This window comes from Diceros bicornis, chromosome 5 (genome assembly GCF_020826845.1).
Source record: "Diceros bicornis minor isolate mBicDic1 chromosome 5, mDicBic1.mat.cur, whole genome shotgun sequence".
Taxonomy (NCBI): Eukaryota; Metazoa; Chordata; class Mammalia; order Perissodactyla; family Rhinocerotidae; genus Diceros; species Diceros bicornis.
Window position 1 is genome coordinate 46,756,233 of NC_080744.1, and position 18,162 is coordinate 46,774,394.

At 35.6% G+C, this 18,162-nt stretch overlaps 1 protein-coding gene across 4 annotated transcripts in view; it reads right to left on the reverse strand.

Moving 5' to 3' along the window:
- Positions 1–5,468: 5,468 nt before the first annotated feature.
- TRPM7 (transient receptor potential cation channel subfamily M member 7) overlaps positions 5,469–18,162 on the reverse strand; it is a 123,895-nt gene continuing 111,201 nt past the window's right edge. For 2 of the 4 annotated variants that reach the window (XM_058541553.1, XM_058541552.1), the window contains 5 exons: positions 18,062–18,144; positions 17,693–17,898; positions 14,304–14,355; positions 14,090–14,196; positions 5,469–6,947 (listed from right to left, as the gene is read on the reverse strand). In XM_058541553.1, the coding sequence (XP_058397536.1) occupies positions 6,817–6,947; positions 14,090–14,196; positions 14,304–14,355; positions 17,693–17,898; positions 18,062–18,144 (579 nt within the window). In that variant the 3' untranslated portion in view covers positions 5,469–6,816. The remainder of the gene's footprint in view (positions 6,948–14,089; positions 14,197–14,303; positions 14,356–17,692; positions 17,899–18,061; positions 18,145–18,162) is intronic. The other 2 variants (XM_058541554.1, XM_058541555.1) reach the window with 2 other exon arrangements.

Below are 18,162 nucleotides of genomic sequence, written 5' to 3' on the forward strand. Positions count from 1 at the left end.
TTACTGCCAGATAATATTCTATTGCATGTATATACCATACTTTATTTACCAATTCATCTGTTGGACGTTTGAGTTGTTTCCACTTTTTGGCTACTGTAAATAACATTTGTGTACAATGTTATTTTTACCCAGGAGTAAAATTGCTGGGTCATATGCTAACTGTTTAACCTTTTGAGGAACTGTCAGACTGTTTTCCAAAGTTGCTAATTTTCTCCCATTCTGTAAGTTGTCTTTCCACTGATGATGGTGTACGTTGAAGCACAACAATTTTTAATTTTGATGAGGCCACCTCGGTGGCCTAGTGGTTAAGTGCACTTGCACTGCTTCTTTGGCGGCCTGGGGTTCGCAGGTTCAGATCCCAGGCACAGACCTATGCACCACTTATCAAGCAATGCTGTGGCGGTGTCCCACATATAAAAAGTAGAGAAAGATGGGCATGGATGTTAGCTCAGGGCTAATCTTCCTCACCAAGTAAAAAAAAAATTTAATTTTGATGAAGTTCAATTTGTCTATTTCTTCTTTGGTTGCTTTTGATGTTTGTGTAATATCTAAGAAAATATCACCTCCTCCAAGGTCACAAAGATTTACCCATACATTTTCTTCTATGAGTTTTTATGATTTTGGCTCTTATTTTTAGGTTTTTGATCCATTTTGAGTTAATTTTTGTATATGATGTGAGGTAGGGGCTCAACTTAATTCTTTTGCATGTTGATATGTGGTTGTCGGAGCACAATTTATTGAAAAGACTATGCTTTCCCCATTGAGTAGATAATAGCCTTTTATAGATAATTGTGAATAATCTTATTTGAGACAATACCAAAATTGTACAAGTGGTAGTTTCCTAAAGATCAACTGCAGTGTAGAATCTGAAACCTTATAAAGTTTTCCTACTCTGCTAGATCTTTCACTCATACATTATTTTGTAATATCATGCATTGGTCATTTGGAAAACACTGGTTGTTATGCAGATTTTCCAAACATCAACAATTTCATTATAGACTATAAAATAACTGTTGTGAAATCAACACTGATTTCACTAGAAAAGCATTGGGAAGCTGTCACACTACCAGTGTTAAGAGGCAAGCTTTCCAAAATTCCAATTTCCTTTCAAAAGCTCACATTTTAGCGTGACTAAGTACTGTTAGTCTTCTGCCAAATACTCAAGTCTGAATAAGCCTGGTTTATCTGTCATTCTTTCAAGTAGAAATGATGTTCAATGAAAAAAATGACTAGTTCAGTTCAGAACTCATACAATTACCCACACATCTATGGACAGCTAATTTTCGACAAAAGAGCCAAGAACATACAATGGAGAAAGGAAAGTCTCTTCAACAAATGGTGTTGGGAAAACTCGTCAGCTACATGCAAAAAAGTGAAAGTAGACCATTATCTTACACCATACACAAAAATTAACTCAAAATGGATTAAAGACTTGAATGTAAAACCTGAAACCATGAAACTTCTAGAAAAAAACACAGGCAATACGCTCTTCGACATCGGTCTTAGCAACATATTTTCAAGCACCATGTCTGACCGGGCAAGAGAAACAACAGAAAAAATAAACACATGGGACTACATCAAACTAAAAACCTTCTGCACAGCAAAGGAAACCATCCACAAAACAAAAAGACAACCTAACAATTCGGAGAAGATATTTGCAAATCATACATCTGATAAGGGGTTAATCTCCAAAATATATCAAGAACTCATACATCTCAACAACAAAAAGCTAACAACCCAATTAAAAAATGGGCAAAAGACCTGACAGACATTTCTCCAAAGAAGATATACAGATGGCCAACAGGCACATAAAAAGATGTTCAACATCATTAACTATCAGGGAAATGCAAATCAAAACCACAATGAGATATCACTTCACGCCCGTCAGAATGGCTATAACTAACAAGACAGAAAACAACAAGTGTTGGAGAGGATATGGAGAGAAGGGAACTCTCACACACTGCTGGTGGGAGTGCAAACTGGTGCAGCCACTATGGAAGACAGTATGGAGATTCCTCAAAAAATTAAGGATAGAACGATCCAGCTATTCCACTGCTGGGTATTTATCCAAAGAACATGAAAACACCAATGCGTAAAGATACATGCACCTTTGTGTTCACTGCAGCGTTATTCACAATAGCCAAGACTTGGAAGCAACCTAAGTGCCCATCAAGGGACGAATGGATGAAGATGTGGTATATATACACAATGGAATACTACTCAGCCATAAGAAACGATGAAATCCAGCCATTTGTAACAACATGGATGGACCTTGAGGGTATTATGCTAAGTGAAATAAGTCAGAGGGAGAAGGTCAAATACTATATGATCTCACTCATAAGCAGTAGATAAAAACAACAACAAACAAACACATAGAGACAGAGATTGGATTGCTGGTTACCAGAGGGGAAGAGGGGAGGGAGAGGGCGAAAGGGATGTTTAGGCAAATGTGTGTGGTGATGGATTGTAATTAGTACATGGGTGGTGAACATGAGAACATGATGCAGTCTATGCAGAAACAGAAGTATAATGATGTACACCTGAAATATTTACAATGTTATAAGCCAATGTTACTGCAATAAAAAAAAACCTCATACAATTGCATACACGCTTTTCCTTGAGACAATCATCACATTTCATTATGTAGCAAAAGCGCTTTATGTGTATTTCTCCTTTTGTTCCACAGAATATTAAAGACATGTATTCAAGGATCAAAATTAATTAAAAATTAACTTATTACTTCATCAAAGACATTTTAAATGAGATGGACTTTTTTTTTCCCCACTGTGGTGAGGGTGAAGAATATAATGACCACTAGTACAGCCTGGTGCTCCTGCCCTGATTCATGCCAAGGTACCTGCAGTTTTACCCATCAATGATTTTGCCTCATCAATAAAACTTTCAACACAGTGAAAAAGGCAAATAAATATCTTAGAAAAAAAGTTTTGACTTTGTGGTCCCTCCTGAAAGTGTCCTGGGGGCCCTCAGGGTCTGTAGTCCACTTTGAGAACCACTGACCTAATTAGTAGATCTAGGCAACGACCATCAGAAAGAAAACCAGACGTGTGTTTCCTACTGACAGCATACACCACCACCAATGAAGCATTCTTGTCAAAAATTCAATTTAGTCTGACCAAGCCTATAAAACTAACTAGTTTATGGCATATAGAGGGAACAGAAACATGTAAAATGACATCCAAGAGAAATAATCAGCAAGATCCTGAATGTGGGAACCCTTTTAGAACAAAGAATTTTTTTTCAAAAAAATTGGAAAAAAAAAAAGATGGGAAGAGAAACCTATGTATTAAAAGAAATTTTAAAGACAAATCAAGCAACTTCAATGTATGAATTTATCTGGGTGCTGATGCAAACAAATTATAAAAACCAAGTTTTTTTTTTTGAGAACGACTACATTATCTGACGATATTAAGGAACTGTTAATCTTTAGGTGTGAAGATATTAGTTTTTATATTTTAGAAACATATACTAAGACATTCATAATTAAAATGAAAGACAAGTTCCATAATGCAGGATTGCACAGAAATACCAAGGAAAAAACAAGGAGAGACCTAAATGTGGGGTGGCAGGGCATCTAAAGAAAGTACCTTGTTGACTGGTAATATTGACTGTGAGCTGGAGTATGTAGCTTTTCTGAAGAATAACCATGTCCTCTCCCTCCCTACTTCCCACCAAAGCCCACAAAGGCGGAATCATGGACCCTGGGATTAAACTACTGAAAGGCACTCAGCTTTGAGGAATTTCCAAAGAGCCCAGAAGAAGGAAAACATATTCTAGAGAGGATCAGAATCTTAGCTTGGGATTTTTCCTAAGAAAAACCTCACAGATCCTCTTAATATTGGAAATATTCTGTGGTATTTCTTCAACACATTATTTATTGAGCACCTATATTCTATGCTATAAACTCCATCAAGACACTAAGGGAAATACAAAAATAAATAAAACAGCTCTCAGTTGGTAACACAGACAATCTAGTTTTGAGAGATAAACACATTGGTTGAGATGTCTCACTCCAATACATAATTACTGAGCATTTAACTAAGTGCTAGTTGTGACAGGTCTGAGGATCTGGGTTTCTCAAATACAGATGCCTTGTGTGAAACCTGCTAGGAAACAATCAGAACAGAGATGGTAAATAAGGAGGATCACAAAAATCCCTGCCCAGAGATGCATCCTTTTCTGCAAATAATTACTTGATGTCTCTTCTAAGTGATAAACTAAGTGATAAAAGCTATTTACTAGGTATTCTTGCTTTAACTGTCTACTTCAACATACAAGGCTATATCATTGTGATCTATCTTCCTCAAAAGAAAGTTTGGTATTGTAAAAAAAACAGTTAAAAATTCTTAATTGTTTTTATGGTGTGCCATTCACAAACAATGTACTATGCAACATGTTAGGTGCTACAGCAGTGAAAAATCCTAAGGGTCCTTTCCTCTGCAAAGTATACAGTCTAGTGGGGTAAACAGACAGTAACTATGAAAGCAACACAGTTCAACTTAAGGGTGGGAAAAGAGGGTGATTTTTACATTTTTCTTTACATTTTAAAATCTTTTCCATATGTTCCAATACAATCAACATGCATTACTTCTAAAATAATAATGGCTCATATATATCACCAGACTGAGGAAGACACACTACTAGAGAATGTCTGCAGAAGATATTTGAAGAAGTAATTTAGTAGAGAGATGGAGTTTTGTTCTTAGTAGAATGAGACTGAGAAGAAAACGTTAAAGAGATTAAACAAATGACTCAGACCATGGAGTAATAATGATGAACTTCAGTAATCTAAAGAAAGACAATACTTCTTTGGGATGAGAAATGTGGTTTTCAGGTAAACTGTTACTTTCTAGAGTTAACCAAAAAAGTTAATGGAGCTGATTTGTTTCAGAAAACTGACCAGGAACTGGTACAGAAACCATTATGGTCATTATGCTTGAAAGTCAATATAACATGGGGCTTAAGCACAGATAAGAGCCAGTCTGCCTGGGTTCGAATCCTAGTGCTGCTACTTCCTAATTATAAGAATCTTAAGGAAAGTTACTTTACCTAATGCCTTGATTTTCTAATTGGCAAAATAGGATAATAATAACACCTATTTCATAAGATTGTTATAAGGATTAAATGGGTTAATATGTACAAAGTACTTAGAGTAATGCCTGGCACCTATTCAGTACTAAATAAGTGTTCAATAAATTATCTTGTGAAAAAAAATCAACATAAGATTAAACATCAATAGATAACCCATATTCTCATTTTCTGACATAATAAGAAACATATTTTAAAAAAGACACTGTAGGAAACCGAGATCACTTTAAACATCGTATAGGACAGGAGATCAAAAAGCACAGGTGTACAAATGGTTCATTTAAAAAAACTGATACTCTGGAAACAAATTAACACTGAAAATATCAGATAATTTTTTAGAATGATTAAACTCACTAAACATCTGTAAACAAGAATAAATTCATTTATTTTTTTAAAGATTTAATGATATACAAAATGTATATAGTATAATATCTTTAATACATTTTTCTTTCTCCCCCCCATCAATATTAAACACTAAACAGTTTATCTCTTTTTGCCTTGTCTGTATCTATGAGATACACTACTGAATACAAATAAGATTTACACTGCTCCCTCCCAAATAAAAATTAAAATTAGTACCTAGGAAACAAACAAAAAAAAAAGAAAAGAAAAAAATCAAAGCATAAAACTTTAGTCAATTGAAAAGCTTTTCTTGTTGTTGAGTATTCAACAATATCTGGGGTAGTTAAATTACATTTTATTGGCGTAAAGTTGCACTGCAATCTCTTCCAACATCACATAATGATAATCCAACTCAATTTCTTAAATAAGTACCATAAGCAATGTTCCTACACAATTTTAAATATATGCAAGAGTTCATGTTTACATTCTGATTTGATATACTGGTCAATAAAATCTTTGGAGAAGTATGTAACTTCCAGGTTGTCACTATAGATATAGATAGGAAAAAAGCACTTTAACTCTTCTCACTTCTCTTGAACAGTGAGTTAAGTTTCTCCTTTGATATATTTAGGTTATATCAGTCTACCATGGCTTTCTTCTACTTAACAATGACTTGATAAAACAATGTTATAAAAAAAAAAGACCCTAATACTTGTGCACAATTTGGGCTCTATTTAACAAAAAACTGGCTCTATCTTTAAATATGGAGCCTAACCCTGATTCATAAAGTCCCTCTTAGAAAATGGTTTTCAGCTTGGGCTTCTCACTTCCCTGTAGATCTAGAATTATAACAAGTCATCTCCTTTCCCGTGGCCAACATCTAGCTGGGAATGAGTGACATCACCACTGAACACACTATAACACACTGAGGAAGACACCTGACTGCCATTTAACCAAAAGGCTGGGTGATTTCTTCATTCTGCTAGCTGAATGGCAGTAAACCAGCTGCCAATACAATCTGCACAGACACCTAACTTTGGTTAATGGTATTGCACCACATGAGAGAGGGTATCACCCTCATCAGAACAAAGTCCAATGAAATCCTCTGCTAAAAAGAGCCCTTTAAAAAGTAATAAATACTAATTTTCCTTTACCTTTAAAATTTAACAGCTGTCAGCTGTATCCTATAGGGAGTTCCTGACTGACTAGTTTAATCAGGTCCAAAGAATATTGACCTTTTAACTGTGCCAGAGTCAGCATATTCAATTTTCACATACTTTTCTATATTACCAAACAATTTCCTCCCGCAGGAAAAGTGACACAGTAACATTTTTGTGAGGTGTAGGCAAAACCAAAGATTCAGTAACATTATAACATGAGACGAATAGAATTAGTTGATTCTGATTCTTTGGTGGCATTTCCAGGCTGAAGAGTCAAATCTGAAGGCTCATCCTGAGGAAACAGAATTTTATCAGGTGTATAGTCATTCCTCTTCAGATCTATATTCACCACCCCAATAAAAAAAGAAAAAAGAGGTCAGTATTTCTTAGAAATGGAAAATTAAGAACATTTTCTAAGTCAGTTTTCCTCTATAGCGCCAGATCTATTTTCTACCAGGTTGTCATAAATTCAAGTGTCACACAGTTTATACACATAAAAGTGAAATCATTCATTCACTCAACAAAATAATCATTATGCTCTGACCATGAGTCAATAACTCATATAAGTATGGAAACGTACTGATGAACAAGGTGGACAAGGGCTCTGCTCTCGGGGAGCTTATATTCTTGTGGGTAAAGAAAAACAAATAGAAAAATGACAGAAGTAGTAACAAGTGCGTCAAACAAAACAGTGTGATGAGGAGAGGGAATAAGGTTGATTCTCTTAGACAGCACTGACAAAAAAGCCATAGGAGTTACTATTTGAGTCAAGACCTGAATATTGAGAAGCGACCTATCAAAGCTCTAAGAGGAGTGTTCCAGGAAGAGGGAAGATTAGCTGCAGACTTTAAGGAGGAAATGGACTTGGTGTGTTCTAAGAATGGCAAGAAGACAGCCTGGCCTGCATGTAGTAAATGAGGGGAAGATTAGTAGAAACTGAGGTCAAGCAGCAGTTAGTGGCCAGGTGTCAAACGATGGCCTGTGGGCCAAATCTGGCCCGCTGCTGGTTTTTGTAAATAGTTTTACTGAAATGCAGCAACGCCTGTTTACAGATTGTCGGTGGCTTTTTCTGCACTACAATGGTAGAGCTGGGTAGCTGTGACACAGGCCACATGGCGACAACGCCTAAAATATTTACTACCTTGCTTTTTACAGAAAAGTTTGCTGACCCCTGATTTATGGGAATGCAAGCTATGGTAAGGGATACAGATTACAATGAAAATCCACTGGAAGGTATTAAGAAGTCTTAAGGGAGGAATACAATCAGATTTGTTTTAAATGATTATGCTGTTATGTGATGTCTTGTTAGGGGGTAACTGGCAAAAACCCAGGAAATAAAACAGTGGCGATGAAGAGAAATCAATGAATTCTAGAGAGATTTCAGAACCAAAGTAGATAGAATTTGACAGATTTGCTATGAAAGGTAAGAGAAAAAAGGAATCAGCTAGCTTTTAGGTTTTAAGCCTGACAATTGGGTAACCATTAATGAGGTGGGGAAGCAGAGTTTTGTGGGTAGGGATGGGAAATGAAAGTTAAGAGTTCTGGAATGGACATGTACTTGTAAAGATACTTTAGGGTATCCAAGTAGAAACGTAGGAAACTGAACATAGAAACAGTAGCTCAAGAAAGAAGTTCAGTCTTCAGTTAAATTTGGTACTATCAGTATGTAGATTGCATTTATAGATATGCGATAGGATGAAATCACGTAGGGAGTTATAGACATATCAGACAATAGTTGCAGAATTGGAAAACTTAATGCAGTAATATCAAATTTACATTTTAAACTAACCATAGTCATGGTTAGTTATAAAATAGAACTGACACTCAGAATACGCACTGTTAATTTTAATTTCAGTAACAGCCTATATTCAATGATCCAAATACATATTTGCTACTGCATGAATAATTTTTGATAAATTTTGCCTTCAAGACTATGCCAGTATGGCCTTAGAGAATGCAAACTAATTTGTAGCTGTATTGTACACAAATAACAATGGAGAGAAACCAATTCTAATTCACGTCCTGAAAATGTTGTTAACTAACGGTGTAACCAGGGCATATCATGTGAACTTTAATTATATGTTCTGTAAAATGATGGATTTGGATTAGACTGCTTTTAAGGTCCCTTCCAAGGTGTGAAATCCTGATTATAGTAATAATTCAAAAATAGATTTGCTATTAAAAATAGCATTGTACCCAAAACCAAATAAAAATTATATCTGGGCTGCCTGTTAAATTCACCATTGTGTCTTCTAGTTCTTGGCTAAAACGGACTAAGCATTTTCTACTCTATCTCTCCTACTGATTACAAGTAAAAACCTTTCACATAATACACAAAGCAATTATCTGAGACTTCTGAAAAGTAATAGGAGAGGTACTGGGGAAGGAAATCAGAGCTTGAAGAATGACTTACATGGTGGTGTGTTTCCTGTTTTTTTTTTTTTCTCTCATTTCTAAGCTTAGACTTGACGATGGCTTGATCTCAGAAAAGCACAGTGAACATGGACAGAAAAAGCTCTAAGACTTTCTGGCCAGAGAATCAGGAAGGAGGACCCTGTGGGATGGAGAATGTTGATGGCAATGCCCTCTTTTTGATTTTTCTCCTTTTGCTTCTCTGGCCCTTACCCAAGACAAGCCCTCATCATGAAGACGGGGAGACGAGTGCTCCTGTGGTAGAGGCCGCTGGGCAAGCACCTAGAATTCCGAGAGAATCCTTCTCTCTGAATTCCGAGAGAATCCTTCTCTCTGACCAGAAGAATTAAGAACAGGTACCTCTATGATCCAAAGAGTTTTTTTTTTCTCTTTTTCCTTGCCACTTAGCACCAGAAATAGACCCAGTTGCAAGTGTGTGACAGAGCAGGGAGGCCCCCAAAAAAGAGGCCCCTGGGAGTCACAAAGTACAGAAGAAATCATGGAGAGGAGGAAAATGGAGAGAGGGGCACCCTAAATTTGTGTATGAAATCCCAGGCTCACCCCTGAGTGGCACATACGTGGAAAGATATCATAGCATAGGCTTTGAAAACTAAACTATGGTGCAGACCACCACTCAGGTCCCAGACTTGCCCCTATTTGACACACACGTGAGACAGACCTGAATAACACTAAAAAGGCTTTAAAAACTAAACCGACATTGGAATCACAGACACAGAAGGTAGACTGGGACTTGTGAATTGAACTTAACTGAGTTGGTTGCCGACCAACACAAACAAACAACAAAAATCAACATTCTCTGGAGGATTTTTTTTTTTTTTTTTTTTTTAAGATTTTATTTATTTTATTTTTTCCCCCCAAAGCCCCAGTAGATAGTTGTATGTCATAGCTGCACATCCTTCTAGTTGCTGTATGTGGGACTCGGCCTCAGGATGGACGGAGAAGTGGTGCCTCGATGCTCACCCGGGATCCGAACCCGGGCCGCCAGCATCGCAGCGCGCGCACTTAACCACCAAGCCACAGGGCCGGCCATCTCTGGAGGATTTTTAACAAGACCCAGAATCTCATAGCGTAATATTTAAAAAATCCAGGACACATTCTAAAATTACTGGAGATATGAAGAACCAGGAATATCTCAAAAATTCTCAAAGAAAAAGACAAGCAAGAGATGCCAGTCCCAAGATTACCCGATGGGAGAATGATCCAAGACTTTAAACCAGCTATTATAACCATACTCCATAATGTAGGGTAAACAGACTTGAAATGAATGAAAAAAGTTTTCCACAGAGAAATAATCAGTATAAAAATAACCAAAAGGAAATTACAAGACTGAAAAATATAACTGAAATAAAAAATCCCATGCATGGGCTTAATAGTAGAATGAAGAAATGAAGAAGGAGGAGTCAGTGAACTTGATAGATCAATAAAAATTATACACTCTGAACAACAGAGAAAAAATAATTTTTAAGGAAGTAATTAGAGCCTCCAATTCCTGGGGCACAATATCAAAAGGTCTAACGTTCTTATTACAGGAGTCCCAGAAAGAGATGAAGAGATCTGATGCAGAACAAATATTTGAAGATCTAATAGCTAAAAACTCCCCACATTTGATAAAAGTTACAAATTTTCAAATTCAAGAAGCTAAGTAAACCTGAAACAGGGTAAACTCAGAGAAAGCTACAAGCAGACCGACCAGAATCAAACCGCTGAAAACTCAAGATAAAGAACAAATACTGGAAGAAGCTAGATTATAACGACATATCACACACAGGGGAAGAACAATTCAAATGACTGTGGAGTTTTTATCAGAACTAACAGAGGCAAGAAGACAGCAGAACATTTTTTAAGTGCTGAGAGATAGAAGTGTCAACCTAAAATTATAGATCCAGTGAAAATATCCTTCAGGAATGAAGGCAAAATACACACATTCTTAGATAAGGAAAACTAAAAGCAACCACTAAAAAACTAAACATAAAATAGAATACTAAAACAGAAAGGGGGGGGGACCCCAAAAAACAAACCAGAGACATCAATCAGAAAACAATAAAACAGCAGATCTAAATGTAACCATATCAATAATTACATTAAATGTAAAGGGCCTAAAACACCAATTAAAAGATGGAAATTGTTAGATTTTAAAAAACAAATTAAACCTAGGACGCAACTATATGCTGTCTATAAGAAACGCACTTTAAATATAACTAATATACATCGGTAAAAAGAATGAGAAAACATATCTGATGAAACCACTAATCAAAAGATAGCTGGAGTAGCTATGTTAATATCAGACAAAGGAGACTTCAGAACAAGGAAAATTACCATGGCAATACATAATGATAAAAAGAATCAATTCACCAACAAGACATAACTGTAAATGTGTATGTACTTAAGAACAAAGCTTCAAAATACATAAAGGAAAAACTGATAGAACTGCAAGGCAAAACAGACAAATCCACAATTATACTTAGAGACTTCCTTTATAAGCAAGAACAAGCAGACAGAAAATCAGCAAGGATATAAAAAACCTGAACAACACTATCAAAAAAACTTGCCTTAATTAACATTTATAGAATACTCCATCCAACAATAGAATATTCTCTTCAAGTGCATATGCAATGTTCACCAGAGACTATCCTTTTAAGGTTAAAAACATTTTTTAATTGAAGTTATACAAAGTATGTTCTCTTACTATAATGGAATTAAACAAGAAATCAATAACAGAAGGATATCTGGAAAATTAACAAATATTTGAGAACTAAAAAAGACATTTCCAAATAATCCATAGATCAAAGAGAAAAATCTCAAGAGAAATAAGAAATTTTAAAGTAAATAAAACATATTAAAGTTTATGTGATGCAGCTAATGCAATGTTTAGAGAGAAGTGTAGAGCAGTAAAATGTTTTGTTAGAAAAGAAGGTCTCAAGTCAATAATCTAAGCTTTTACCTTAACAAACTAAACCTAAAGCAAGCAGAAAGATGGAAATAATAGAATAAATCAATGAAATTGAAAACAGAAAATAGAGTAAAACAATGAAAACAAAAGCTGATTCTTTGCAAGTATCAATAAAATTAATACACTTTAGCCAGACTGACCAAGAAACAAAAAGCACAAATTATGATAATGGAAGAGAGCATTCACTACAGACCCCATACACATTAAAAAAAGAAGACATTAGTATAAATAACTCCATGCTCATAAACGTGACAACTTAGATAAAATGGACCAATTCATTGAAAGATACAACCTACTAAAACTCAGAAAGAAACTGATAACCTCAACAGTCCTATATCTATTTAAAAAAATTAAACTCTTAGTTGAAAAGCATCTGATAAAGAAAACTTCCGACTGAGATGGTTTTGCTACACAATTCTATCAAACATTTAAAGTTGAGATAATACCAAATCTGTACAATCTAATCGCCAAAACAGAAGAGGTGTGAACACTTCCAACTTATTTTTAAAGTCAGTGTCATCCTGAAACCAGAACAAGACAAAGACAGTACAAGGAAAAAAAAAAAACCTCCATAGATCAATATTCTTCATGAACATAGATGCAAACAATCTCAACAAAATATTAGCAAATTTAATCCAATGATATATAAAAAAGATAATATATCATGACAAAGTGGAATTTGTCCTGGGAATGAAAGACTGGTTCAAAATTTCAAAAATTAATCAATGTAACATAATGTAATATAAGCCAACTAAAGAAGAAAAACCAAATGATCATATAAATAAATGCAGAAAAAGCATTTGACAAAATTCAATATCCATTCAAGATAAGCATTATGAAGAAACGAAGAGCAGAAGAAAATTTCCTCAACCTAATGAGATGCATCTACAAAATCCTTACAGCTAACATCATCTTAATGGTGAGACTTAATGCCTTCCCCCTTAAGATCAGGAACAAAGCAAGGATGTTGACTCTCACTACTCCTATTCAACATTGTACTGGAATTCCTTGCCAGTGCCAAAAGTTAAGAAAAAGAAAGAAAAGGCATACAAGTTGGAAAGGAAGTAATAAAACCGTCTCTATTGTCTACACAGAAAATTTCAAGGAGTTTACCAAGAAAAACTCCTAAAACTAAGTGAGTTTAGCAAGGTTGCAGGATACAAGGTCAATATTAAAAAAAAAAAAAAAAAAAAAATCAATGGTATTTCTGTATACTAACAAAGAACAATTAAAAAAATTTAAGAAACCAGTACCATTTACATGCTTACTATGTGCCTGGCAGTGTTCTAAGTACTTCACAAATACCAACTCAATCTAATCCTGAAAAAAAAAACCAAACAACAAAAAAGCTCTATGATGTAGGTATTCTCTGGAGCCATGCAGTTTGGCTCCCAAGTTCAAGCTCTTAACTATTTCATTATTGGTCATGAGAGAGACTTGAAAAAATACAGCTCGAGGGTGAGTCCCAGGCATCTGTAATTTTTAAAGAGTTCCCCAGGGGATTCTGATGCACACCAAAGAGTGAGAACCACTGGTTTGTGCTATAACTTATAATTTCATAATAACTTGCAATCTTTCAGATAGAAAGATAAAAAAGTTACTATCATGAGAGAATATATCCACAGTTCCTGTTCCTGTTTAGTGGAATACTCTTTTCCCAACTCTTTGCCAGGCTAACTTGAAAGTCTATTCATCCTTCAGTTATAGGCAAATCTGTCAGTTCCCCAGGTAGCATTCTCTGACCTCTAAGCTAGTGTTAAATGATCTGCTTATCTGCTCTATTCTTTTCTGCTTGGCATTTATGACAGTCCTATAACTCCCTGCTAATCTTGTCAGTATTCAAGATTTGACTAAACTTCATTGGGGCAGGGACCATGTTTGGTTCACTATTGTATTGTCAACATCTAGCACAATTCCTGGCATCCAGCAGACACACAATAAATATGTATTAAATGAATGAAGTCTGTGTTTTTATAAGTAATGAAAGAAAGCACAGATCCATTTATTAACCACCAACATGTATTTCTGTCTCTGGCTTTAGGAAGTACTGCAGTAACCAACTTTGCTAACAAATTATCCTGATTAAGAAAATGTTTACCTGGAAGTTTAAGCTTTCTACAGCAAGAATTACAGTGATGTTTTGCTCTAAAGTTTTTTATTGCATCTTCTCCTAGATTTGCTGGGCCAAAAACCATATCACAGGATCTGTGGAATTAGTAGTTTAAAAGAAAAAAAAAAAGGCAGTTTATGCAAATAGAAATGTAGAATTTGAATTATGAAAATATGCCAATAGAATTATTAACATTTATTACCTCTTTTCTTCTGCTTTTATCACAGATGGGTCAGTCAAATTTTCACCCACACCTTTATATGTAGATATAAAAAAGACAATTTATATTATATAATTGATATAAACATTGAAATTTGCATAATAAAGTCATGAAAGATTTTATAGCATCATCAACCACTACACAATGTTAAATTATTCAAAAGAGTGGTTTTCTCTCCTGATATTTCATAACTTGACTTATGACTCAACACTGCACCAGGAACAAATAGCTCCTGCGACGTGAATGAGAGTTAAATGTCAGGGTTGGTGGGTAGGCACGTGAGCTCCTGATGGCACCAGCTTCTGAAGCAACAGGGCTAAGGCTGCAAACAAATATCTCCTTATGTAAAAGGTCTACACAATCTGCCCTTGCTGCACCTTAGTTAGCAAAGAACAATTAGGTACATGAAGACATAATCTATAGGCCATTTTAAAGTGTTTTGGATTTTGAAAAATCACACACTAACACATAAATACATCTTCTTGCAAAAGATGCAGATTACATAAAGAACAAGATCATGAACATCTTCCTTCACCTCCAGCCCTCCCTAGAGATGTTATAAGTGTGGTTAAATCTTCTCAGTCTCTCTCATCTATTCATTCATATAAAGAAAGAACACCTACTGACATGTGAATAATCATAAATATTTAACCCATTAGAACAAAATCTAATACAATGGTTACAATTTCACAATAGGAAAAACCAGAATTAAAACACAATACTACTTTCTATTCATCAAACTGGCAAAGATCAAGAATATTTGGTACTGGAGGGATTGTGGAGAAAGAGGCACTCACACACTATGCTAAGTATGAATTCCTACAACTTTTTGGAAAAGTAACCTGGCAGTAGCTATTAAAACTGCACTCATCTCTTCTTACTAAGCCAATTTAGGAATATACTTTATGGAAATAAAAGTAGCAATACGTGAGTATGTTTGTTGCAGCACTATTTGTAGCAGCAAAAAAATTAAAAACAGGATGCATGTCTCTCAACAGAGGATGCAAATCACGCTATACCTCCGTACTACAGACTATCATGCAGCTATTAAAAGGAATAACTCAGGGGCTGGCCCGGTGGCATAGTGGTTAGGCTCGCATTCTCCGCTTTGGTGGCCTGAGTTTCGTGGGTTTGGATCTGTGGTGCGGCCCTACGCACTGCTCATCAAGCCATGCTGTGGCGGCATTCCACAAACAAAAAACAGAGGAAGATGGGCACAGATTTAGCTCAAGGCTAATCTTCCTCAGCAAAAGGAGGAAGACTGGCAACAGATATTAGCTCAGGGGCAATCTTCCTCACCAAAAAAAAAAAAAAAAAAAAAAAGGAATAACTCAGATTTATCAGTAATCACCCAGAAGACATCCATGATATATTGTTAGCTGGAAAAAAAAACAAGTGAAATATATATACACACATATACATAGCATGATCCCAGTGGAAGGAAAATCACAACACAAAACAAAATGATTAAAAATAAGAAAAAAAAAAGCCTCCATTTGTGTATTTGTCTTCACAGAGGTAGAGAAAGAGTAGAGATGAGATTTTGTTCTTTACATATTTCTATACTGTAACTTGTTTGTAGTAATCATCTAAAATAATTATTTTATCATAAAATCATCTAAATAATATCTGAAAAAATGCCTCCATGACCATATTAATTACGTAGAGAACATCACAATTACTTTGCTTCCTGAAAATAACTGCCATCTTATTAATTACAAAATCTGTTTGGCCTCCCTTCCTATGCATGTTTGAAGATAATTAATGGATACTTATTTAAGAATATACTTTAGGGGCCGGCCCCGTGGCGTAGCAGTTAAGTGTGCACACTCTGCTGCTGGTGGACCGGGTTCCGACCCTGGGTGCGCACCGATGCACCGCTTGTCAGGCCATGCTGTGGCGGCGTCCTATATAAAGTGGAGGAAGATGGGCACAGATGTTAGCCCAGGCCCAGTCTTCCTCAGGAAAAAGAGGAGGATTGGCATGGATGTTAGCTCAGGGCTGATATTCCTCACAAAAAAAGAAAAAAAGAATATACTTTAACTAAGATCCTTTTCACTTAATTGGATTAGCCTAATATCATACATAAGAATTTTCACTACATATACCACTTAATCATTTATGTAAAATGATGAACTACTGAAAAAAGAACAATTACGTTCACACAGATTTTCTTTCTTAAGCTGAAGAAATACCAACTGTTTGCTTTTAACAAATCTTTCATATTTGTGAGTATATATATAATGAAAGAAGTCATCAACTGATGAATATTCTAAACAGTTGTTCCTATGTGATTTTGAAATCTAGTCTGTGTTGACATTTGAAATTAAGGCTGAACTTTAGCGAAAAAAATTACGGAAGCTATAACGTGAAAGTACCACCCAGACAAAGCTGGCAACTTGCTCAATTGTACTTTCCTTTGACGCTGCTGTGAAGCTGCACGGACATTAAGCAAATCTGCCCTCTCTCAGCCACAATTTCTTCTTCTTTCTTTTACATGTATGACAGACTCTATCTATAAAGATGGCAATGATCAGTTTTTCCCTCCTTGTATACATGCTGCTCCACCCACCAAGTGCTGGAATCTATTTCCTACCTCTTGAATCTGAGCTGTCATTATTACTTGCTTTAACCAATAAAATGTAGCAGAAGGGATCTGGGCCAGTTCTGGGCCTAGCCCTAAGAGTTTCAGCTTTCTCTCTGGAGGAAGCCAGCTGCCATGGAAGCAGTATAACTACCTGAAACTACCACGCTATGAGAAAGCCCAAGTTAGCTAGCCATGTGGAGAGATCCTTGGTGGAAAACTGAGAATTCAGCTGTCAATGAACAAAGACCTCAGACATTTGACTCCAGTCAAGCTGTCCAAGCTAGTCTCCAGCCATTTGAACCCTCCGAAGGGACAGGAGAGATGAGCCACCCCTACTATGTCCTGTCCAAATTCCAGAACCAGACAACTGTAAACAAATAAAATGGTTATTTTAATCCACCAAATATTTAGGTAGTTTAGTTATGGCAAAAGATAACATAAACATCAGGAATAAGAGAGATACTTCTTATCGTTTTAAAGAAATGGTCTTTTATACTTTCAAAAGATTAAGGCTACACATCTAAGAGTAGCATAGGAAAGCACATGTTTGTGCTTATCAAAACATCTGTACTCCTTAAATAACAATTAAGGTAGCCAATCTCACTCTTCAGGGCTCAAATGGCTATATGCTACGGCTGTTATTGACTTGTTTTTTAAACAGCTTCTACTGCCCTAAGATTTTACCTATCTATAAATTAGCAGATTTCTGTATATCACTCATAACACACGAATAGGTCAGAAGCTATTGCACAATTTCACTTTAGCAATATTTTAATAAATTTACCTTGTAAATCAAGTACCAGTAACTCCCCTCTTGTATATTCATAAGTCCAGTGGCTAAAGGCTAGCATGATCTCTTCCAGTGTATTAGTTGGAATAATCTCATCGCCATTATTATTGTTGTATTTTCTAAATTCTCCAGTCATACATTCTTCCACAGCAAACCACTGTCCTGCTGAATGGCAATACAGCAGGAAAACTTCAAGGAACCTTACGAAAAATAGTTATAGACATTACTAGTAGTTTTGTTAATAAAATTTTAATTGTTTGTTAAAATGGGTAAATAATTAAATATTCATCATCAATAATGAAAGTCAAAAGAGAATGCAATCCACATAACACTAAAAGATCCCAGAAAAATTTAAAGATTTACCTTGGAGAATACGGTATGGATTTGGGTTTCATTTGGTTGAAGGCAAATGTGAGCTTTTGTGCTGCTCTTTGTTGCTGAATTTCCTACAGAACAGAAAAAAC